We start from the raw sequence: 24,051 nt of genomic DNA, 5'->3' as shown, positions 1-24,051 counted from the left end.
AATTACCAAATATGTGTACGCTGATTTGTTATCCTTATCAAGCTTCACACACGCAGATAGGTCTTCAATAGCAGCATCAAAATCCTTAAACTTGAAATTAACAATCCCTGTATTCATTCCAATCCTCGTAATTACTAGTATGCCATGGAACTCTTATTACCTTCATGCATATTATGCACAAGAATGCCATCCTTTTGCTCTTACGTAATGTCTACATTAGTAACATTCCATATTCACAAAACTAAATGACAAGAATTAGTCAAGTTATTATTGATAATCTCTAGGTGATAACAAAATAGTTCTATCACAAAATCATACTATCATTTTTGGTATAGAGATAATAAATAAAAAAATCTACTTTCTACTTTATCCAAAATGATCAATCTGCCATCTTATCCACTCATACTTCAAATGAACATCACCTGCAATTGTATTTAGAATACTTGAGCATGAAAAACTGAAGGAAGAAGCAGACAATCAATCATCAATAGCAAACAAGAATTTCCAATCTAATCCTCATATTCAAATACAGAAGGGTACTTATACCAGAAAGAAAAAGTTCTCTGAAAAATTGAAGAGCTGAGTTTTAGCAAGTTACCCCTTTCATGTAATATATCTGCTGAGTTTGGCTCAAATTCTAATGCCTTGGTCAAGTCTGCAATGGCCTGGTACCAATAGGTAATTAAACATGCCACAACAAGCAAGGGAGATATCAAGCACTTGCATTAATGATAAAGATCAATTCAATAAATAAATAAATAAAGTACAATTTCAAAAACACTTCAATCATTTTTCTAGTCTAAATGTAGAGGAAGACTGGACGATCATTCTAGTCTAATTAGATGGATTAAGTTCAGGACCAGAAATGCAAATGCTAACCATATCTTGCTCCTAACATATCATGCATCTATGAGAGGGTCAGCATGTAAGTGAATATATAAATGAATTGGGGGATTTTGCAGAGACACAAATTCAAATCTGAAGAGAGAGAGAGAGAGAGAGAGTTTCATACACACAAAACCAGACAAAGACCTATAAAGTAAAAAAGAAAAAGAAATAACACATAGCAGTAATTACTATTTCTCTTTATAAAAAATGACCCCTCGCAATACATTGTGGTTTATTAGCATTCACCGACAAAGAACTACAACCAAGTCAAATACGCACTTCATATACAAACACCACACTTCATTTAGCAGATGCTCTTACAAGCAAGGTTTTAAAAAGCGGCCGCAACCGTTACGTAACGCCGTTACATAACGGTTTTGGTGGTTACCGCCACCCGTTACGGCCGCTTTTGCAGTGTGATTGAGATTCACAGGTGTGTCGGTCGTAGCGGCTGCCGTAACGGTCGTAACGGTGTCGTAACAGCCGTAACGACCTGTTACGCACCGTTACGTAACGATTCCAAACTGTTTCTTTCGAAAAAACATAAAAAAATAGCTGAAAATGGGGGAAAAGAGATAAAAAGAAGAGGAAAGATAAAGAGAGAAAATGAAGGAGCAAGAGATAAAGAGAGAGAAGAGAGAAGATGAAGAACGTGTTATTGATTTGTTGAAGTTGTAAGACCTATGCTATTCTATTCAGCTGCTATCACTCAACCATTTTGTTTGTGTGTATCTATCTATATATTGTTTGATAATAATAATAATAATAATAATAATAAGTGTGGTCATTATCTATTTGGCTTGGTTAAAATATGTATATGTATATATATATATATATTTAGGCTCTTATTTATTCTTACTTTTGTCATTGTTTATCTTATATATAATAGTTAGTGATTGATTTTTTTTGTATAATATAAAGTCATTAATTATTAAAATAAAATGTAAAAAACTCAGTTTATAGTGATTTAAAAATATGAAATATATTGGATCATACTTAAAAATTTACAAAAATTAATCAATATTTATTTTAAACCCAATAAATATGATCATGGAAAAAAAATATGCGTATCGGTAAGTTTTTTTTAAAATTGTGCGAAAAATAAAAAAATTCACGGTTCCGGTTACTGCAACCGTTACGTTACAGTCTTTACACTCCGCATCCGCAACCGCAACCGCAACCGCAACCGCAACCGCGCCACCGCTACCGTTATGGCGACCACAACCGCTTTTCAGAACCTTACTTACAAGGGTGTTTGCAATGCTTGCTATGTAGGATTTACTGTAAGTTGGGTAATATAGATTTTTTGGTTACCCTAACTCATGGGGGAGTACTGAGAGGGATATTTTCTTTCACCATTCTAGAAGATGCTTGGAAGTTGCTTGAATTTTTCATCCACAGGGGTGTTTCTTTGTACGAAAAAAGATTATTCCTAAGGATATTCAAATCATGGTAAGTAAACTTACGCATCATTAGTTGCCACCATTTTCTCTCTTTCCTTTTTGTTCTATCATGTTTCTACCACTTTGACTTGAATATGAAAGGAAGATTATTGTCAGTATCAATATACAAGTTTTTGTTTTTATTTAAAAAAGGAAAAGGAAAGAGAAAAGTTGCAGTTGTAACCCCATCCAAGGTGAGGTGTACATAAAATAAAATTCTTGAGAAGGCAGTCCAAGGCAAGTGTCATGTTCAAGCATGCATTACTGTCAAAATGCCTAGAATTGGAAAACTTCCTAGGTGACTAGGCTCGCTATAGAATTTCTCAACTGAAAAGACCGAGTCAGGTAAGTTAAAAAATGACATTAAGAAAAGATTTCAAGCTTCTGCACAAGTATTAAACTCCGTCCAGTTGGCAGTCTTTATTTGTCAAAGGGCAGAAGTTCATGAAGTACAAAGATTAGAACTAAAACCTACGTGAATACAAGATTTTAAAATTAGATTTCACAAGGAGCTTCAATTGTTTTGAAAGTAAAATTGATTTCAGGAACTTCATGGAGATTCACAAATTTTAGGCATGTAGAAAAAATATCAAGGACAAATTACCATGTGTTGTACATCCCACAATCATGGGGGAAAAAGTAGAATAAAGAAATAGGCTTGGAAGCTCTCACCTGAACAGATTCCCCCAAGGCAGCGCGAGCCTGCCCCCTCCGTTTCCATGCCTCCCCTGCTAATGGATTTGATTGAATAGCCTAATACATAAACAACAGAAACCAATTTGTAAGATAATATAAACGGAAGCAATGACAATACGGACTAAGTATTTAGCATGTGCATTCATTTTGAAGCAGAAGCAGTAAATACCCTCGTGAAATCAGCAATTGCAGCATTGAGTTCCCGTTGGAATGCATACGCTGTTCCCCTTCCTATTAGTGCCTCCGGATAAGTAGGATCCACATTTAGTATCTGTGCATAAAGTATTGTAAAAGACAGTTCTATAAAACCTGATGAATTAACAATGTTACTGTTGACTAGGTTTACCATTCCACATATCTCCTCACCCCCCTTCCCCAACCAAAAAATGAAAAATTTTAAAAAAGAAATAAGAAGAAGAGAAGGAAGTAATATATTGCAATGAAATAGAAGACTATGAGTATAACAATTAAGGGTAGAACTGTAACCTGGTCAAAGATGGATACAGCATGAGCATATTTCCCTTCATTCACCTACAAATGAACTAGATTATATTACCAAAGAGAGTAATTGCCTCAAACATGTGCAATACAATATACATAGAAACTTCAATTACTATATAAAGTCGATAACACAAAAGAAGACTGTCATTCTCTCAAACAAAGTGAAAACAAAATTCCATTTTTATCAGATTTTAATAGGCACAAATAAATGTGCAAATGGGTACACTACAAAAAAATTAGAATTTTTATAGAGAAAACGCTTCCTGCACGTAAAGTTAAAGATTGCTGTAACTTGGGCATGATGAGAGGTCAATTTTTCCTTAAAACTTCATCCATATGCAATAAAAAATTATGTCAACATGACAAATCCACATAGGTATTGATGAGACCTTCTGACTTTAGTCTCAAAATGAAGCTCATATACTCAATAAGAAACTACACCAAAATGACATGGCCACATAGGTATCTAAGATGAGACCTCTGGACTTTAAAGGATACCAATGAAACCCATATTTGCCAATGAATTGGTCAATAATTTAGTGAATCAATTGATTTATCAATAAATAAATAAATTAGTGAATCAATTGCAACAGAAAGCAAGTGCTCTTTAACCAAGAAGGTGATACAATAGGATGGGTATGAACCAAGAGTTTAGAATCTAGTTACGTGACTTATTAAAATAAAATAATAATACAAAACCTAAGTCTGCTATCAATCTGACACATAACGCCAGCCAATCTTGTCCTTAAAATATTATAGACTCAACAATTGATTATTCCACCATAACACAGCACACAAGTATACATGAACTCACATCAGTAATGTATGGCAAACAACTATTAAACTGAGTGGTGAGTACTATATATGATTAAAAAATTTCATAGTGCTGGTAAGGGTTTAATAGCCTTGGAGCTGATACATGAAGGATGAGCATTTGGAGCAGGTGGGAGCAAGGCAGCTTGAGAAAGAGCGTAGGAAATTGGAAAGAGACATGAGCAACAGTCTTACCACTCCAATTGTTCTGTGCCTTGGAAAAATTGAGTCATTTATGCATCTGCTTACACCAAGGGCTGTGAAGGACAACTAAAGACTAGATGAACCAAGCCAATCAAGCACAGTAAGGGCCTCCAGTTTAAAGAGCGTGTGACGCTGGTCTCACAAGCTAGACTAACACAAAGATATCAACACTCAACAACCAATTCATTGATACAGCAAGGAGTATGCTACATACAATATGCAGCCACAGACATGGAATCACCCTCCCTTTTAATTTAGCCAGGACGCATATTGCCCCCATCAAGCAAGACGAGTGAGATGGACCAAAACAGCTAGGCCCAACTCCATATTCTAGAGAAGAACGTCAAGACTCCATGTAGACATTGATGTGACGCCTCAACCACACCATCAACAAGTACCAAGCTCAATGAGCGTCGTGAATCCTACTCTTAACCAACCATGCATCCAGAGGCAGGACCACACACATAAACACCTTTCAGATTGCATGAATGCCATGTCAACAAGAAGGCACATGACCTCAGGAACCACCATCAAATGGTGTTGCAGAATTGTCACTTTAGAAGCCACCAAAGAGTTAGGGCTTAGTTAGACCAAGGCTATAGATGAGACCACAGGAGAAGATGGTAACCAACATGGCAGAACCAAAAGGGGCCACAATAAATCTGAAGCTTTAACTAGCAGATGTTGGAAACAAGACCACACATATTAGTCAAGATCACCAACAATTAGTAACATTTTTATTGTGATACTTGTATTACAGTGGAATTTCATTAAATTAATATTATTTTATTTGCCTTTTATGCTTGTTTAATTAGTCAATATTTATACGACTAAGTGACTAACTAATTCAATGAAAAACATACATTACATCTTACAAGCGAACTAATGGAGAAAAACGTCTTCAGCGGAACTGCATGGCTTCACCACCATCAATATCTTCATTGCCTAAGGTTTGTCTGGGGTCAACATAGGGACAAAAAAGTAGATGACAGAAACTCCTAAGATGCACATGGCCAGTTTCATATGCAAACTTCTCAGAGAAGATTCAATATCGACATATAAAAACAATCAAAGTTAACAATAAAAGCTTACTAACTGCTAAAGTAAATACAAGAATGCACAGCTTATACAGACATAATTTTGGGCAACGAAATACTAAGAAAATAAAAAGAAACATACCTGTGCAATTCCCCTTGATAATCGGAAATCAACACTTATTGACTTGGTCTTTGAAATCCTGGTAACACAAAACTTTTTACACTTCTTGGCTTCATCACTTAATTCATTGCTTCCGTCAGATTTACCACTTGAGTTAGTGAAGATCTCAAATAAATCATTTGATTCGCCGCGAATCACAGATGATTTACTGCATCCATCACTTAACTCTTCACATAATTCAGAGTCATCTCGCCGTGTATTGTGAATGTCATGTGTTCCATTTAGATGGGTAGTATAGGTTCCATTTGGATGGGTACTATCGGTTCCATTTGGTTGGCCACTACATGTTCCATTTGATTGGTCATCAAACTTTATGTTCTTAATAATTTTATCGCTTGATTCGTTGTGTATGTCAAATCTATGATTTGGTTCACTGTGGATCTCAGATGTATTGCTCAATTCGCTTCGAAGTTCAAAATCACAGCTTAACTTATTGTGATCATTATAGGTTTCACTAGATTTGCTTGAATCACATAATCCAGCTTCGGATGCATGCAAAGAAGACTCAGATAAGTCCATATCATGGTTCTCACAAGAAATACTTCTATTTTGTTTCGCAATGGTCAGAAGCTCTTCCAGCTCAAGCAACTGCTTCAAATCTGCAGACTGATGAAGAGCATATTCATAGCCTTGCTCCCAAACAAGAAGAGCATCCTCTTTCCTTCCAAGAGCAGAAAAAGCACGACCTAGATGAGAAAGATTGCAAGACAAAGTTGATGAAACAATGCAGGAGCCTCAAACGAAAAATCAAATGGAAATAAATGGAAGTTTACACTACAAGATACCATAGAAAGGATCAATAAGAACAACAAAAACTTATATTTAAATTGATCATGAAAGGAAGATTCTTGTAAGTTACACAAAGATCTGAGGTACAACTCTCATCCTTTAGAGGTTATAATTTTTTGGTTTAAGCAATCGATGTTTGTGTACCAATGCCATTCCCTCCTTTTCACTTCCTTATTGAGTGATACCCATCCTATGTTGCCCAGAACATGGATCATTCCGGCATGTAGAATGGGAACAGGAACATGGTACGCCACATGCTCTAATATATGATACAATAGGGGTAGACTTGTATGGATTACACTTATAAAAATGAATTTAACGTACTTCTAGAGTAATTTTCTTTCACTATTAGTCATCCAAATTTTTCTCCCCAAATTAGGCCTCGTTTGGGAACAGGCTAATTTAGTAACTTTTTGGCTAATTGGCTAAAAAGGTAGGTTAAAAAAACTTGTATGTTTTGGATGACTTTTTGACTAATTACGAAAAGCTGTGCAAAAAGTAGAGAGAAGCCGTAATTGTTGACTTTTTGGTATGACTAATTGGCTAATTGGCTAATTTAGTAACTTTTTGGCTAATTGGCTAAAAAGGTAGCATCCCAAACGAGGCCTTAATCATGTAGTAAAACATTTATATAAGCATTATGACCCTTTTTTTATGTTGTCATGTCAAAATTTAACTCACCTTGTATTTCAGTTCATTATATTTTATTTTTTATCCTCTTAAGAAAACATTATGAAAAAAACTTTCAAGATAACTTCAAATTCGGATCACTAAATTTATTGTTTTAGAACAAAAGTGCACTATGTTTCGGAATGTACGTTTCAAAACACAATTCGATAGGGCATTGGCATTTTCTAGTAACACAATACCCATATTTGCGTCTCCAAAAATTGACATCCGATAAGATGCATTCCAAATTCAGTTATTCTCCTAAAAGCACATGAAATACTATGAAGTGACATTTGGATTGATGAATATGAAATGAAAATTGCTGGATATCAGCATTTTAAAATTGGAGTTTCAAGTCGGACATGTGTTACAAGAAAATGCTAGTACCCTAGTGAATTATGTTTTGGAAGCATATTCCGAAACATAGTACACTTAGTTCCAAAATGGTAAATTTAATGATCAAAAGTGATCCTAAAATAAATTCCAATATATTTCCTTAAATGTTTCCCTAAGAGAAAGAAAAAAAAAATCAAATATAATCAATGAAAATTTAAGGTGAGTTAAGTTTTGACACGACAAAACATAAAAAATGGATCATATAATGCATATGGAAATGTTTTGCTATATGATTACTTTGGGAAACAATTTACATTTTATTTGATGCCTAATATTCGAAAGAAAATTACTTTAGTGTAATCTATATAAGTCTACCCATATCGTACCACATATTAAAGCATGTGATGTACCATGTTCAATTTCCCATTCCCATTTTACGTACCAGAACAATTTACGTTCTAGGATCCACAAATGGAAAAGAAAGTCTTATTTTGGTGAATTTGAATAAACAAGGTAAAGGGAGTAATTTGAAAATCTGCCTCATGAAGGATTCTAGTGACAAAATCTAGTTGAATATGTCTCTCCTACATCTACTCTATTGTCCCCCAACCTAACTCCAATTATCCTACATATTTGTGAATTTCAACCCCAAATTTCCTCCTTCCAAATCCAACAAAAAATCATTTTAAAATCCAATTGTATATATCATCAATTAAAATATAGATTTATACCTTTGAAATGGCAGGGATAAATATTTTCACTTTGGTAATGTAACAAGAAAGATGCTATCAACCCCACTTATGTACCCCGAATTTATCTCGAATGAGAGTTGTGTGGTTGAGATTGAATTTGTGTAGTGTGGAGTCCATGTGTAAAATAAATCTGAACCACAAAATGACAATTATGGATAATTTCTGGGTATTTATGTCTGGGTTTGTAGTATTACTGATATAACAAAGCCAATAGACTACTGCAACATGGAGACATCAACTTCAAATTTAGTGTTTTGCATATATAGAACACCAAATTATCCATGAGCAAGTATTCAGTCTTGCAACTTAAGGCATGATCACTTAAAGTCATCCCATAAACCATCCATTGTTAGCAGGGTTTTACATCTATAAAGGGCATCTCCATTGGCCATATTAAGGACATGTATTAGTCAAAAAATTGTCAATTAGCACATGTTTCTTACTTTTGGGAGCCCGAAAGCATAGGTTATCTCACATGCTAACTTAGCACATATTAAGAGGTTTGTTAACTATGGCCCACAAAGCATGCTTTAGCTAGTCACAGTGAAACTAATTAATCAAAATAGAAAAAAAATCAACTTCACTCTTTTATGGTATGGTCCTGGCACACTTCACCCCCTCACATTTTAAAAATTGCCAAAAGAATCCTCAAATGGTTTTGGACTAAAGCATACCATTAGCTTTGTTAACGAAAATTTAAAAATTAAAAAAAAAAAAAATGTATACCCCCCTCACTGTAACAATCTTCCTCTCTCTAGACCGAAATTACAACCCCCACCGCCACCACTTTTATACCATTCTCTGTTAAAGTACACAATGCATGTCAGGTTTTGGAGATAAAATCTTTGGTGATCCTGTTTTAGGAGAATCCAGCAGAGAGAAGAGTGGGAGAACGCCTGTGTTTTGGCCATATGTTAAGCCGGCCCAACCTCATCATCCTCGCTCATTCCAAAGCTGCTAAGAGATACTAATTTATGAGGTGGCTGGGGAGACAAGGGTTATGGAGGAGGGAAGAGGGGGTGGCAACAGGTGTTAGGATCAGGGTTTTCATATTCGCTTGGGGATGAAGATGAAGATAAAGGCACATTTGTCCTTTTAAATTGTATTTTGACTTTAACTTTCTTTTCCATGGAAATTCTCAAATTAGATGCATTTGGTACAATTCTCATCAATTTGTACATAATTAATAATGGTAGGAAGGTAAAGTGCAAAATGGCCAAAATTATGAGAGGATTCTTTGGTTATTTTTAAATGCAAGGGATGAAGTCCTTTGGAACTATGCCACAAGGGACAAAATGATTTTCCTTATAAAAATAGTGGCAGTTGCCTACATCTTCCAAAAAAGTGTTGAACCCACAATGCAAAAGAAGAAGAAGGCTATAGTGCAACAAAAGGACAGGAATCACAATTGAACTAAGGAGGAAGGCAAGTCACTATGTAAAGAGAAGTTGCTCTTTCTATTTCATTCTCTTTTGGAACCCTCCACATACATGTTGAGCCCTCCACATTTGAACTTTAAAAACTCCTACTTGAGCCCCTCGCCTTTTTCTTTCAAAAACACTTTATTAGGTGCCTTCACATTAAGCAATTACATGTTGAATTGCAAATTGGTTGTTTTAAGACTACTAGGTCTGCATTATTTACAGTTCCTTTTTTCTTTATTTTTGTGGGAAAGGCACCATATGTATAATATCAGGAACATTTCAACTCAGTGAATTGGTAGATCCAATTGAAAGTGTTCATAAAAAAACATAAATTTTTGCAGTGAGATTTACTGTAACTGACTTATAAAGACGTAAGGAAAGACAGTAGCAGATTTTGGACAATCATGTAGATACCAAGCAAAGATAGAAGGGAATGTATGATTTGAGCACATCTGCAATCGTTAAGTGGGGGACGATGAGTTTGTCAGGTGGGGAGTGGGTTTCTGCTCACATAACATGCTAATGCACTACATTTTAACATCTCCAATGGAGATGCTCTAAGTGCTCTACATGATTTCAGATTAAAATCCTTACAAAAGTAGGCAGCAAAAAGTTATATAAGTGCTTGTGCTGCAAATATAATTAGAAACCCTAGAGCATTTCAACAAAAGCTCAATGTAACACAAGTGGAGAAAGTGGAAGCGTGGACATGGAATTTCTATTGAAATTCTGATAAATTGAGCTATTGAATAGTTATCTCTTCCCATCTGTTTGACATGCTCCAGTAACTGCGATTACTAAGCTTCATTTACTGAAAGTATTTCCAGCACATTACAAGGTAGTTCATACATCTTCCTTGCGTCTTGTTAGTTAGCAAAACATCGTAAAATGAATGCAAGATAAAAATTTAATTTGAATGTGTTTCTTCGAAGCTGAAAAACAGATAATTAGTTTCTTCGAAGCAGATAATTAGTAGCAAACCAATGTGAAAGTACAATCACACACTTGAAAATTTTCTTACATGGTTTGAAATTAAATTTCATAATCCAATTTCCAGCAAGACTAAATTTCAGGCGATGGAATACAATTGACGAAATTTTTTTTAAATATATACATATAATATAACACGAAATTTGAATATCTAACTAAAAAACCTTTCAGAATGTAAGCTTGAAGATTCGTGGGGTCGAGCAGTAGCGCCTTATCGCAGTCCTTGATCACGTGCTTGTGGAGCTCCAATTGACTATAGCAAAAGGCTCGATTACTGAAAGTCGCAACAGAGACAGTTACAGAACAATCGATCAACGAAAGCACCATACAAGGATATACTATTAAACATTGAATGAAAAGATAAATAAGAAACAATCTCGAATTTGAGTTAAGAACCAGATGTCTTGAATGGTGCAGGACTGCGAGAGGAGAGAATCGAGAACGCGGATTGCCTTGGACCAGTCTCGAGAGCAGCAGAGCTTCGCGAGTTGGACTCTGTCCGAGATTGCCGCCGACGCCATTGACACAGGCAATAGATCGAAACCACTTCGTATCTATCTCTATCTCTATCTTCTTCGCCACAGTTGTGATTTTCCTGGTTGAGATTTTAGAGAGAGAAACGGCAGAGGAGAGAGAAGCGTTGGGAGAATCGAGCGATGGTCATGTCTCTCCGGAGATGGAGAGGCTAAAGGGCTCCCTGATCTTTTTACACGTTTCGCTTTCGTCACTGCAAGGTGGCCCTCGCTCGCGGAGCCCCGTGTTCACGTTTACTAGCCTGATTGTGTACTTTTGTGAGCTATACCACCGCTCACGGCACGGTAGTATTACTGAAGGGTAACCGCTGTCGCAAAGGCACAGCAGTGACTGTTGTACTTTATTTTGTGATACATTATGAGATTATTTTTATAATCTGAACCGTTGATTTTGTAGGGTTTATTAAGTACTTCAAGCCTACCAAAAATCATATTAATCGGATACCAATAACTATATGATTGATAACCAAAAAAACAAACAAGAAGTTTTTCTTTTGAAAAATAGTATAAAAATATGCAATTCGATCATATAGTTGTTGATATCCGATTAATATGATTTTTGATAGGCTTAAAGTACTCAACAAATCCTACAAAATGAACGGTTCAGATCATAAAAATAAGCTCATAATACATCACAAAATAAAGCACAACAGTCACTACTGTGCATTTGCCACAGCAGTGACTCCAAGTCCTAGTATTACATACGGCTAATGTTGGAGAATTTAAATATTTCGTTAAAAGTGTTATTAAGGTGTGGTTTGGTAATATTTATGTTTTTTATTTTTTGTTTATATATATAAAAATTTTAAAAATTTAAATAAAAAATTATTTGATAAAGTTTTTGATTTATAAATCAATGGTCTCAGTTTATAAATTTGGCCAAAAAATGAAAACACAAAAAATGTGTTTCCATTACAAGTTTTGAGTTTTGAGTTTTTTTTTTTTACCACCCAACACTAGTCACCACCCGCCATCATTTTTCACCATCATCTTTCGCCGCCACCACCACCCGCCTCCACCACCACCTGCCACCACCACTACCACCCACCACCCACCTGCCATCCACTCCGCCACTAACATCCACCACCTGCCGCCACTACCGCCACCACCCACCACCTACTTGCCACCACCACTCACCACCCACCTGCCACCACCAGCCACCCACCACCACCACTACCATCACCCACCACCCACTCGCTACCACCTACCACCCGCCACCGTCACCCACCTACCCACCACCACCACTACCCGCCACCACCCGTCATCCGCCACCCACCGACCACCACCACCCACCACCCGCCGCCACCACCCACCCACTCACTACCACCCGCCACCCGCCACTATCACACACCCACCCACCATCACCACCCACCCACCGTCACCACCACCCACTCGCTACCACCCACCACCCGCCACCGTCACCCACCCGCCACCACCACTTGCCATCCGCCACCCACCTGCAACCGCCACCCACCTGCAACCACCACCCACCACCCGCCACCACTACCACCACCACCCACTCGCTACCACCCACCACCCGCCACAGTCACCCACCCGCCACCACCACCCATCCGCCACCACCCACTACCACCAGCTACCCACCACCCACTGTCACCATTTTCCACCACCGTCTTCCGCCGTCACTTGTCACTTGCCATTTTTCGCTCTTTTTTTATATTTTTAAATTTTTTTAAACATTTTGTCAATTATTACCAAACGCGTTTGTAGTTTATGTTTTTTTAAAAATAAATAAAAATTAAACAAAAATCAGTTTATAAAATTTTTATAAATATAAACTGAAAACGTAAACGTTACCAAACACACCCTAAATGTTTCGTATATATGAGACTCGCATTATGTGAAGCTCACATCAGACATTTGTTAAAATTTTTGATAGAATTTTTGGAGTCTTTAATATTTTTGATCAATTAATATATTAATTAGGGATTGTTTGGGGTGTCTTAAATAAGTATATTTTTTTATCTTTTTAGACTAAAAAATTGAGGAAAAAAATATGGATATTTGAGTTAATTTTTTGACTTTTTATGAAAATTTTGTATAAATTAGTGTGTAGGGGAAAATTAGGATTGGGAGTTGTGCAGCTGTAATTTTTGACTTTTGGTGAATAGTGATAACTTTTTAACTTTTTGAGTAACTTTTTAACTTTTTGACTTTTTTGCAACTTGCCAAACTTAGCCTAAATATGGGTTGGGTTTGAAGTAATGTGTTAGAGAGGTAATGTAACTTAAATAAGATGATGTGACTTAAATAGGCTAGTGACTTTTTGACTTTTTTAAACATGTCAAACCAACCCTTAGTGTGCTAACACTAGTCATAATATTACTACTGACCCCACTTATTAATCACATTACAAATTTTAAAAACCTCTTAAATTATGTTATATCATCAATTGATACGTATAACATTATTCTTCGCCAGCAGAGACATGCGAAGTGGTTAATGCTTCTCAACAATCCAATCACATATTAGCCCCGTTTGGTAAAGTTGTGGAAAAATGATTATAGATTATAACTTAACAAATTATAGCTTATAGCTGTGAACATAAGCTGTTAATCTGTTTGGTGCAGTTATGAGATTATGGATTTAAACAGCAGAGTAGTGTTTGATAGATAAGCTGTAAAATAACTTTTTTTTATATAATTGTCATTTTTACCCTTTTATGATCAATTAATACTAAAATTATTAATTCGTATCAATTAATGGCTTAATTAGTCTCAATTAATACTAAACTTATTAATTAGTATCAATTAATATTAATAATTTTTTTCCCATGTTTCTTTTATTTTTCTTTTCTTTTTTTATTATTTTATTTAATTTTCTTTAGTTTATAGTTTCTTTCAGTTAACATAATTTGTATCAATTTATATAAAAATTGATTCATTTGATAAAAATGTAATGGAAGTATTATTGTAACAATATTTTTCCATTATAAATTAAATAGTATCAATTAATTTCTTAATTAGTATCAATTAATACTAAAATTATTAATTAATGGGCGACGCACCAATAAATCCCAAATATGTATCTTATGCTCCATTTAGTCCTATCTTTTATCTTATCTTCCAATTAGTCCTAACATAATGTTATTGACAACTAAACCCGCCTCAATGTAATGTTTACACGTTTTAGTAAGGGTAATTAAGTAAACCCCCAACGGCGTAATGACTGGAATGCCCCAAACCTGTCTTCTGTAGAAATTTGTTTCCCTCCAAACAAACCCGTAATCGAAGAGTCGTGTATGGAAGGTTGAACAGTTCTCCGATGTTAATGGCGGCATGTCAGGCATTGCAGTTGCAGAATGTTGCTTGACGATGTGAATTCCAGGTCAACAGAATAGCATTTTGTGTTTTACCGTAATCCCCATCAAATACGAAAACCCCTTCGCTGTTGATACATCAAACCCTGCGGTGTAGTTGCTTGTGACACTTCTGTGCTTCGAAATAGCGAGCGGAAAGTCCTCGTAGGCGCCCGACAATGGTTCCAGGTACGTTAAGCGCCTCTGTACGTAAACCCTTGATTTCATTTACATTACGAAGTTGTGGTGTTATGGGTGACATATTATGGGAAGTGGTTAATGTTGTGGGATTTGTGAAATACATGAAATTGTTAAAAATGTACGCTGAACTAGTGTTGTTTTTTGGGTGCGATTTTGAGAAATTCATGCGTCTTCTCGGAAAGTAGGTTGTCAATGTTCTTGTCCTGTTAAGTTGGGTGTTTTTTTGTGATTTTGTCGTAATGTTACTGCGTTGAATGTAAATGAAATGGTAATGCAATTTTATTATCAAGTGTGTACTGGGTTTCCCTGAATTTGGTTGGGGGGGATAGGGGGGTTGAGGGGAACATGGTTTACCTATTTGTTTGTTGGTGTATACTATCTTAACATGTGGGGGGGTGTGTATTTTTTTCCTTGGTTTTTTACATCGAAGCAAAGTATAATGTTGTGCAAGAATCATGTCGGTGATGTAATCACAAATTTCAAATCGGGGCCCCTTTTTATTTTTTGTTTACGTTTTGCTGCCCAATGCGTAGTCGTAATCATGTTATGTAGCGTGTTTGATGTTGTGAAAATCATATTGAAGTGGTGACGCATTTGTAATGTTCTTCAATCCATTGACATAATCTACGTAGCGTCACTTTAATTGTTGGATGTTATTGTTGAAATGCATAGCTACAGCTCGTTGCATTTGTACAAAATTTAGTACAGAACAATATAATTAGTTAGTTGGGAAGTGATAGTGGTTAGTACTGCATATAATACATGCAGTATGTACTTGTTGCCTAGTGCGCGATGAGATGAAAATCAGAGTTTGCCTGTGTGATGTTAACGTTTGAGTTCAGATTTTAATTTGATGGCATGATATGGGGCATAAAAGTTGGTGTTATTCTGGTAAATTGCCTGATGCCGGAACATGTGGTGGTGTAAAAGATTCATTTTTTCATGGTAATGGATCATGACATTTTATGTTTTGTGTTGGCAGCTTTAATTTGTTTCTTCTGATTTGAATGTAAAACATGTTCAGGTAGCAGTGGCAGTAGGACTGGTAAACGGAAAATTGGCTTGAGGTCACCACACACATCGACAAGGCAACCCAGTAAACGACAAGCAAAGCTCCCTTTCAAGAAACAGAAAGGGTCGGGTGATCTTGTTCAGAGAGCTGTTGTTGATACGTCGAAATTAATGTACCGTTCAAACATATCCGGGCTGATTAGCACAGTTCTGGAACTCGAATTACGCGATGCCCACGTCAGACAGTTGCAGAGAACGCCATTCTGGCTGATGATTGATGCTATTCGGGCTAACGAGCTGGATCCTAAAATGTTCAAAAAATGTGATGCGACGGTATGTCGGCTAATACAAACTTACAACCCTGAAGATGAGAAATTCCACATCGGTGGAGCTAAGTTACCATTGCGCAACAACGACATCAGGTTGATCTTTGGGGTACAATGTGGGAGGGAGAAATTGGATATGACACAGGGTGGGAAAGGGCCGTCTGATTTCATGCAAAGACGCTGCGCAAATGTTACCCGAATTTCCTCAAAACTAATAAAGGACTTGCTGGGAGAAGCCATCTGTGGTCATACGGAGCGTGACGAAGAAGATGTGGCGAAATTGTTGTGTCTTTATGTGTGCGCCAAGTTATTTTTCGCAACAACCGGCGAGCATATAGGTTGGGCATTTGTCCGTGTGATTGACAAACTAGACACGTTGCAGCACTATGACTGGAGTGCAACAATAAGAAACACATTGATTGGGTCACTAAATGAGATGCACAATAAGCTAGAGAAGGTCACTGGTTGCGTAGTAGCATTGCTGGTACGTATGTTTTTTCCTTGTTTGGTGGTTCAAATTCAGCGGTAAAACATATAACCCATTTCAGTGTTAATTTAACGGATGTTTCATGGTCTAATTTCAGTTCCTTATTTGTGAGCATTCAAACATCGTCGCTCCGGAACGACCCGACGTGACACCACGTTTTTGTAGATGGAACATTGCAGCCGCTGTGGGGAAACTAAGAGTAATAAATTTGTCGTCAGAAGGTTGCTTTGAGGTATGCAATTAGAACCCTTTTAATTGTTTTGCAAATTTTTCCAATACCAAAACATTGAAATTATGCTACGTTTTGCTAGTAACTTTCATTAGGTCCAGTGTGGCAAACTTGTTGGGACGATTAATGAATGTCATATTCTGAAGGTGCCTGCTGCTGCTATTGAACCAAAAGAATGTAGTAGAATTAGGGCGGATGTGGAACCGCCTGGAGTGTGCGATGAACGCAGGGCTGTGATTGAGACAGATGATGTTGGCATCGTGGAGCCGAGCTTCAATTGTTGGCAGCCGGCCAAAAAAACAAAGGGTGACATGAAAATAGAGGGGGCCAATGACGATGACAATAAAAATACTGGAACACCGACCAGCAAGGAAAAAGTAGCTGGGAAGCTGGTGTCACGTGGAGAGGTTTGGCCGGTATTGTTCCCAGATCTTCTGGAACTGTCCAGCACTCCAGACGGTGAAGACGTGGGTGGGGAACAAAGAAGGGTGCGCGATGAGCTGATAACTTGTAAAGCAAGAATTACTGAATTAGAGAGTGAGATCAATATGAAAGATGTACAGATATGTGAACTGGAACAGCGTGTGGAAACACTGGAAAAACTGCTCGGGCGGCATGCTGGTAATTTGTTTGCAAACTTAAATACTGTGATTATGGATAAGGATGCAGAAATTGCACGGCTCACCAAGCAGGTTGATCGATTGGACAAAAAAGTAAGCAATTTGGAAGATAGTCTTGATGACCTTGAGGTTCACGAGGTCACACAATTAGCTGTGAATGCTGGATCCAATCAGCGAACACCAAGTAATAGTCTGTCAGGCAAAGTGAGTGGGTCTGCCAATGTGACGAGTTGCGAAAGTGCGCAGCGGTCTGCATGTCGTAGAGGCTAACCCGAAGACGTGCGGATCAACGAATTACAACTTGTTGACAATGACCCTGGGATTGAAGATTTGACAGATGACTTTACAGATGGGATTGTACGTACAACTGTGGCAAGGGGAGAGGGTAGCTGCAGCCCCATAAATGCAGAGACAGTAGCTGATGGCAATGTAAAGGATGGCGCAGCTGTCGTTGTTGTAGAAGGTCATAGTGAACACACAGCAGGTGCAGCAAGTTCAGGGCCGAAAATTACATCACTTGTCAAAAGGGTGAAGAACAAGGCAAGACGGGAATTTAGGTTATCAGACTACGAATATCCCGGCATATTTGGGCGTCCACAGGTAAACACCAATGTCAGACTTGGTAAATCAGTTGAACCCGGGGTGATTTACAGTGTTGAGGACGTCGAGGTGGAGCGTAAAACATGGAATGGATTCGGTCTGAATAGGCGGCACACTGTGTGGAACATGGTGAAGGATGAAGACAGGGAACTACTACAAAGAATGTACACTTTAGAGGGGGACGGGTACGTTGTTCGGATGAAATGTTCTATTGTTTAACATGTACAACTTGTAAAACTATGCTCTATGGTGGTTCTTAATTTTGGTGCACGGTGTGCAGGTTAATAGTGTGGGATGGTGGACACAATGGAATACAAGTCCATTTCACGGACATCAAAGATTTGGTGCAGCAGAACTCCATACACGGCAATGTAAGCTGGTTCCGTGTAACGAATCGTACAGTATTTAGTGATTCTTTAATTATTTTTAAAAAACATATGCAAATCTGACAGTTGCTTCCTTTGTGAATTGAGTGATGTGGCAGTCGGAAACGGCAAATGAATTTTAAAACACAGTGAAGAATATGTAAATGGAAATGTAAATTTACAAAGTTGTTATTACTATTGTGGTGGAGTTGTAATGGGTGACATATGTTGCAGGTAATCGATGCATACGCTGCAATGTTGACTGAAATGCATAAGATGGTATCTGGAAGGGCAGAATATGTTGGGGCATCGTACATTTACACTAGTGTTTGTTCGGTATGTATCTTCAGTTTTATTTGATTCCTTGAAATCTGGAAAATATTTGCATAATGAAACCTGGTACGCCGATGGTGGTTTTGGACAATTGTGCAGGATATGATGCGAAACAGTAGTGCTGTTTCCTGAGCGAAGTATTTGAATGTTCACATGAAGGCTGCACGAGGTTGCAGATACACAGTAATCCCAATCTACAATGCCAACCATTGGACAGTCATGGCGTGCGATTCAGAAAGTGGGAATTGGAAACATTACAACTCGATGCGGCCAAGACGTGGAGTGCGCGATGAGCACTACAATGAGGCTCTAAAAGTGGTAAGTGCTGTTTACAAATTTCAGTTTACAATGTGCATTATGGGCAGATTGCAATGTGGAAAATGTTAATGTTACTGTGGACAAAACTGCACTGACATTTGAAAAATGGACAGAAACAATGGGTGGCTGATCACCACAACAAATTTGTGAAGCCTCGAGTTACACCTACAGCTGTTGGCGCACAGCTGTTTGATGGCAGTTTTGTATCTGTTGTGGATTGCCCACAACAAGTTCCAGAGTCGTAAGAAATGTTCATTTTATTTTGAGCGTACTGTTTTGATGATGTATCACGTCTGTGACATTGACACCGGTGTTTGTTAGTGCAGGTCGGATTGTGGGATTTTCGTGTGCTTCATAATCAGGCAGTACATTCGTGGTGCAGAAGTGAATACTTCGATGGATGGGCTGACCCCAACTGGGCTACGAGCTGCAATGGTGGAAATGTTCTTAAGTGACCCGGGCAGTGGACTCCGTGGGAGGACATTATAACAAGTTGAGAAGACATTTCCCAGTGCGCAAGTTGCAACAACAGCATTAGGATGTTTTTTTCTGTTTTTCCCGTATCGGCGTATATAATGTTTTGTTAGTCTGGAAACACATAAAAGTAGGACGCAAAAACTAGTTTCATATACGTTACTTTTTTGGTAATGCAGAAGTGGCAAACGGTTTAATCTTGGGTTAGGATCCAGTATTTTGTGGATATGAATGTTGATATTATTTAGTAAGCTATTCAAATTGTCTCACCTTTTGCATAATAACAGTTTCACAGTGCATTACACTTTTATGTCATGTGAAGTACATTGTTTTTAAATGGCAGATGGGCCTGGGTATGTGAACATGGTGTGATGTATGCAGGAGTTGGGCATGACGAGACTCAGTTTTGTAAACCTGTTTTCCACCACGGGAGTATGCGTGGTTTGATGTATATGGAAGTGGACATGCAACGACTGAGCACGTCAACCACATGGTAAGTATGACACGAGTAAAGATTAAATTCGCATTGCCATCTTAATCAGAATTGTGATGATACCATGTTGAGCATAACATAAAATTACCTTCCTGTTCAATTTATTGTAAGTCATTTGGTAATGGGTACATGTTTTGTGCAATGACAATGGATTGTAAGCAGCCACAGAAACATTAAAAATCCATTGCCGTTCCGGATACAGGTTGGCAGAGTCCACTTTGGGCGAATGTTCTGGTATGATGTGAACAAATTTATAAACTTAAACGGCACCAATTCCTTATTTCATGTATTCACAGTGTTAATGAAAGCGTCCTTTGAGAATTAAATGGTTGTGTTTCAAAGGAGCAGTGTTAGTGTTCAGTAGCGGGGACCCAAAACGTATGTCCTACTAAACAAATTAAACCAATAACATAAAGTGGATGACTGGTTTCCAAATCTGTTATGATGTCCACAGATTTGAAACAAAAACCGGCACCCACTGACTCTTTTCGTGTGTACACAATGTCATTCAAAACAGATTTGAAAAATAATAACCACTGGCTACTTTCATGGCTGCACAGTGTTAAGCAGAACATATTTCACACTAAAATGGTTGGGTCTTAAAGGTGGAGTGTAATTGTTCAAACATGGGAAATGAAATGGTTGATGGATTACGTTAAAATGTATATCCTACAAAACAAATTAAACCAATAACAGAAAGTGAATGACTGATGTAAAAAAAAAAAGAATTTTTTTAAAAAAACCAAATAACCCAGTTTCTTAACAACCAAATTAAATCATATGGCAGCCCAACTGTAATGGCTCTTTGCATGTCTTCCTATTGTGATTGCCCACTTTTCCGCAACGACCACAACGTATACGTTGCACGACCTCCCCCTTGGACGGAATTCTCTTCCGTTTTGGCCGACCGGGGGGACGCTTGGCCGTCGGCGGAGCTATCAAACATTCAGCTGGGTTAAACAGTGGCCTCCCCACTGTTGGGATGGGGTATATGGTTCCGCTATAAGTAGCTCGAAATGTATCAATGCAAAATGCGGAGTCTATGGCATCGTAGATGTTTCTTCCACTATTACGGAATGCAACCACAGCATGGGAACATGGGAACCCGTTGATCTGCCACTGAAAACAAGAACATGTCAGCTTGCCGACATCAACCAACACCGATGGGTGGGAGTGGACCTCATAGATATCATCATTAGCCTGGCTAACACACCAAGCCCTGCTGTCGTTATACGCTGCCACCAATTTTTTCTCCATTTTCGGAACTATAACACCGTCCCATTTACTGCATTTAACTCTGCGCTCCGACATCTGCTCCATTATTTGACCCCTTATCATATCGACCAATCTCGTGACGGGGAGATGACGAGCCTCACCAACCCAATTGTTGAAAGATTCCGCAGCATTTGAGCACATCTCCCCATACCGTTGGCCCCTTTTTTAGAAAAAAGAAACCCATTTACAAAGCGTAAATTAAAAAGACCAAAACAAAATATACTGAAAAAAAACACGTGGGAATTTTTAAATATGCCATAACCCGTTGTGCAGGCCATGAATTACCTGAAATACGCATTAGACCAGTGTTTGGGGTGCAGGTCTTTCATAAAATCTTCAATCACAGCTGGGTTGGCCTTCTTCAATTCCTCCAATTTCTCATTGAAACAAGCAACAGTGGGCGCATATGCACATTCCCGTAACTTTCGCATCAACCCAATTTTGTGCGATGCATTAACATATTTCATTCGATCCCGCAAGTTCATTTGCAGATGCAACAAACAATATGCATGATGCGCTGAAGGGAAAATAATGGGCATAGAGTGTAATAATCCGACATGGCGGTCAGATATGAAAGTCAATGTTCGCCCACCCCCAACAACTTCTTTCAAATTATGAAGGAACCATTCCCAATTAGCTGAATTCTCGGAATCAACAATAGCAAAGGCTACCGGAAACAATCCTAAGACCAAACATGCAACATAAAAAGTTAGGCATGACAAAACTTATACAACCATCCACGAATAAAAAAGTGCGACACATTTTAAAAAATTTTAAAACGAATAAGCCTGCAACTGTGTGTTACATTCCTATTCAGTTTTATTTGAGGAGACCCTATTTCAATGTTCTCAATTTTTTTTTCCGTTGTTGAATGGGAAAGAAACATTTGAAATGTATAAAAATTTGAAGTATCTATTTACTAGTATGTTCAGCAAATAAGCAGTAATAGGTAAAGTAACACACCATTACCTTGATTGGCGTCTTTAGCAGTAGCTGCGAGCAAATTCCCTTTAAATCTACCTTTCAAAAACGTTCCATCCAAAAAAAGCATAGGCCGGCAGTGTTTGAACCCATCTATACAAGCGCGAAATGATATGAAATACCTAACAAAGCTCCCGGTTTTTGGGTCAAACTCAAGATTAATGTAACTATTTGGGTTTTTTTGCATAACAGAATTGCTATACCACCTCAGCTGATCAAAGGACGTAGCGTGATCCCCGTACACCTCGCCCCTAGCTTTCTCAACACCCAACCATGCCACCCGGTAGCTAATATCCAAACCATAATCGTTCTTCAAATCAAACACGACATCAGTGGGGCGCGTCAATGGCTTATCACGCAGTCGATCTGCAACAACTGTAGACACCAAATCAGACCCCGTACGAGGGTTCCTAGAAGTACGTACAGCAGCCCCACAAGTATGCACACTATCAAACCTCTTAACACATAACACCCCACTTGACGGTAACATCCTCGCATGAACTGACCACGGACAATCTGTTGAAGCCGCAAACTTACACACTACCGTAATTCGCACGGAGTCATTTTTAACATACTTAAATTGAAATCCACGTTCAACAGCATACTTACACAGAACTTCGCGGAATTCAGTTGCTCCACCATCAAAACATTGTCCCACATGGGTAATACCATGCGCCCATTGCGCCGACAGAAACGTCTTCGATTTGTTCGGACAGTACATTGGTAACAAATCCATCTGGTCATCCACGAACTCATTCCCGCTAACATGCCGTGACATTCCCCCATCGTCCGCGAAATCCAACACGACACGATTACCACCCACACCAACACTACTTTCCTGAATGACGACCTCAATGTGATTTATCCCGAACGACTTAGCAAGGCACAACATGTTTTGAATGTCGTCGTCGCTATCCACCTTAAACTTCTTATATCCGGGAAAATCAAAAAACAAACACACCACACCTGGTACCAATCCATCGAACTTCCCACAAATTTCATCAACAATCTTCACATACGACGAATCGTGATTCAACCGAATAAGAACATTAACTAAACCATACGAACAAACCAGCAAAATTCCCCCATCCATACCTGCACACATTTTGAAGAACCCATTACGGCTGCAACATACCCATGAAACAACCATAACAGAACAGTATGTGTGCGTTTGTTTGATTAAACACAGCATTGCAGGAAAATATAAAAAAAACACCAACGACCCATCCCTCCATTGATAAAACCAGCGCACCCATCCCATAGACAGATCAGAGGAAACTTCAAAAATTCTGGAAAAAAAACACACCTTCACCCAGGGGCTTGAACACAGCAATGCCACCGCAGAAAGCCACCAACTTGAAATATCCAATTACAGTGCGAAGAACAGCAATGGTCTCTGGGGAAGATGATGCCGACCAACGGAAACAAAGCTCTCACCGTATTCTGCCTCCATAAAAAACAATGGTGGAATCAATGTAAATGACGGAAAAACAATGGTAATCAAACCGAAATGGTGGACAACAACAATAAAGAATCAGAAACAATGTCAATCAAAATACATAATAATGAAAGAACCAGTTATAGAGTCAGAACGAAAATAACCGTCTATGAGAAATCGCAAAAATGGTGAAAAAAAAATTAACCAATAAAAATCATCCCCACTAAAACATGTTGATTGCAGAAAATCAGTTGTAATGCATCGTAAATGCTACAGAAAAAATGATGGTCTCTGGGGAAGATGATGCCGACCAACGGAAAGAGACCTCT

The 24,051-nt window shown here is 38.1% G+C and overlaps 3 protein-coding genes and 1 long non-coding RNA gene across 10 annotated transcripts in view; 2 read left to right on the top strand and 2 right to left on the bottom strand.

Moving 5' to 3' along the window:
• Positions 1-11,515, bottom strand: part of LOC114316336 (suppressor of RPS4-RLD 1-like) — a 52,852-nt gene extending 41,337 nt beyond the window's left edge. For 4 of the 7 annotated variants that reach the window (XM_082895043.1, XM_082895039.1, XM_082895051.1 and 1 more), the window contains exons 1-8: positions 11,119-11,515; positions 10,887-10,996; positions 5,724-6,448; positions 3,513-3,557; positions 3,196-3,297; positions 3,003-3,083; positions 599-665; positions 7-107 (exon numbers count right to left, since the gene is read on the bottom strand). In XM_082895043.1, coding sequence (XP_082751169.1) covers positions 7-107; positions 599-665; positions 3,003-3,083; positions 3,196-3,297; positions 3,513-3,557; positions 5,724-6,448; positions 10,887-10,996; positions 11,119-11,243 — 1,356 coding nt within the window. In that variant the 5' untranslated portion in view covers positions 11,244-11,515. The remainder of the gene's footprint in view (positions 1-6; positions 108-598; positions 666-3,002; positions 3,084-3,195; positions 3,298-3,512; positions 3,558-5,723; positions 6,449-10,886; positions 10,997-11,118) is intronic. The other 3 variants (XM_082895054.1, XM_082895060.1, XM_082895057.1) reach the window with 1 other exon arrangement.
• A 6,193-nt stretch (positions 11,516-17,708) lies between these two features.
• LOC145822466 (uncharacterized) lies at positions 17,709-18,875 on the top strand. The gene is made up of 4 exons (XR_014363772.1): positions 17,709-18,230; positions 18,326-18,416; positions 18,645-18,746; positions 18,843-18,875. It is a non-coding gene; the product is annotated as an uncharacterized LOC145822466 (long non-coding RNA).
• LOC145790595 (uncharacterized) lies at positions 18,842-19,783 on the top strand. Its single transcript, XM_082868741.1, has 3 exons — positions 18,842-19,061; positions 19,175-19,302; positions 19,388-19,783. The coding sequence occupies exons 1-3, from the start codon at positions 18,897-18,899 to the stop codon at positions 19,548-19,550; spliced, it is 456 nt and encodes a 151-aa protein (XP_082724867.1). The 5' UTR covers positions 18,842-18,896; the 3' UTR covers positions 19,551-19,783.
• An 861-nt stretch (positions 19,784-20,644) lies between these two features.
• LOC114258042 (uncharacterized) lies at positions 20,645-23,723 on the bottom strand. The gene is made up of 4 exons (XM_082919529.1): positions 23,591-23,723; positions 22,273-23,379; positions 21,589-21,985; positions 20,645-21,463 (listed from the first exon to the last, which is right to left on the bottom strand). The coding sequence occupies exons 2-4, from the start codon at positions 23,375-23,377 to the stop codon at positions 20,800-20,802; spliced, it is 2,166 nt and encodes a 721-aa protein (XP_082775655.1). The 5' UTR covers positions 23,378-23,379; positions 23,591-23,723; the 3' UTR covers positions 20,645-20,799.
• Positions 23,724-24,051: the final 328 nt, after the last annotated feature.

This window comes from Camellia sinensis, chromosome 1, assembly GCF_055761805.1.
Source record: "Camellia sinensis isolate YWXY chromosome 1, ASM5576180v1, whole genome shotgun sequence".
Taxonomy (NCBI): domain Eukaryota; kingdom Viridiplantae; phylum Streptophyta; class Magnoliopsida; order Ericales; family Theaceae; genus Camellia; species Camellia sinensis.
The sequence above is the reverse complement of the archived record's forward strand: the minus strand, read 5'-3'. Positions and strand labels throughout refer to the sequence as shown.

Coding starts and splice junctions, on each gene's coding strand:
- LOC114258042 (XM_082919529.1), bottom strand. CDS start 23,377: ATGGATGGGGGAATTTTGCTGGTTTGTTCGTATGGTTTAGTTAATGTT. Junction 21,986..22,272: donor TGCTAAAGACGCCAATCAAG/GTAATGGTGTGT, acceptor GTTTGGTCTTAG/GATTGTTTCCGGTAGCCTTT. Junction 21,464..21,588: donor TGGTCTAATGCGTATTTCAG/GTAATTCATGGC, acceptor TTTCTAAAAAAG/GGGCCAACGGTATGGGGAGA.
- LOC145790595 (XM_082868741.1), top strand. CDS start 18,897: ATGAAGGCTGCACGAGGTTGCAGATACACAGTAATCCCAATCTACAAT. Junction 19,062..19,174: donor ACAATGAGGCTCTAAAAGTG/GTAAGTGCTGTT, acceptor AAAAATGGACAG/AAACAATGGGTGGCTGATCA. Junction 19,303..19,387: donor CCACAACAAGTTCCAGAGTC/GTAAGAAATGTT, acceptor TTGTTAGTGCAG/GTCGGATTGTGGGATTTTCG.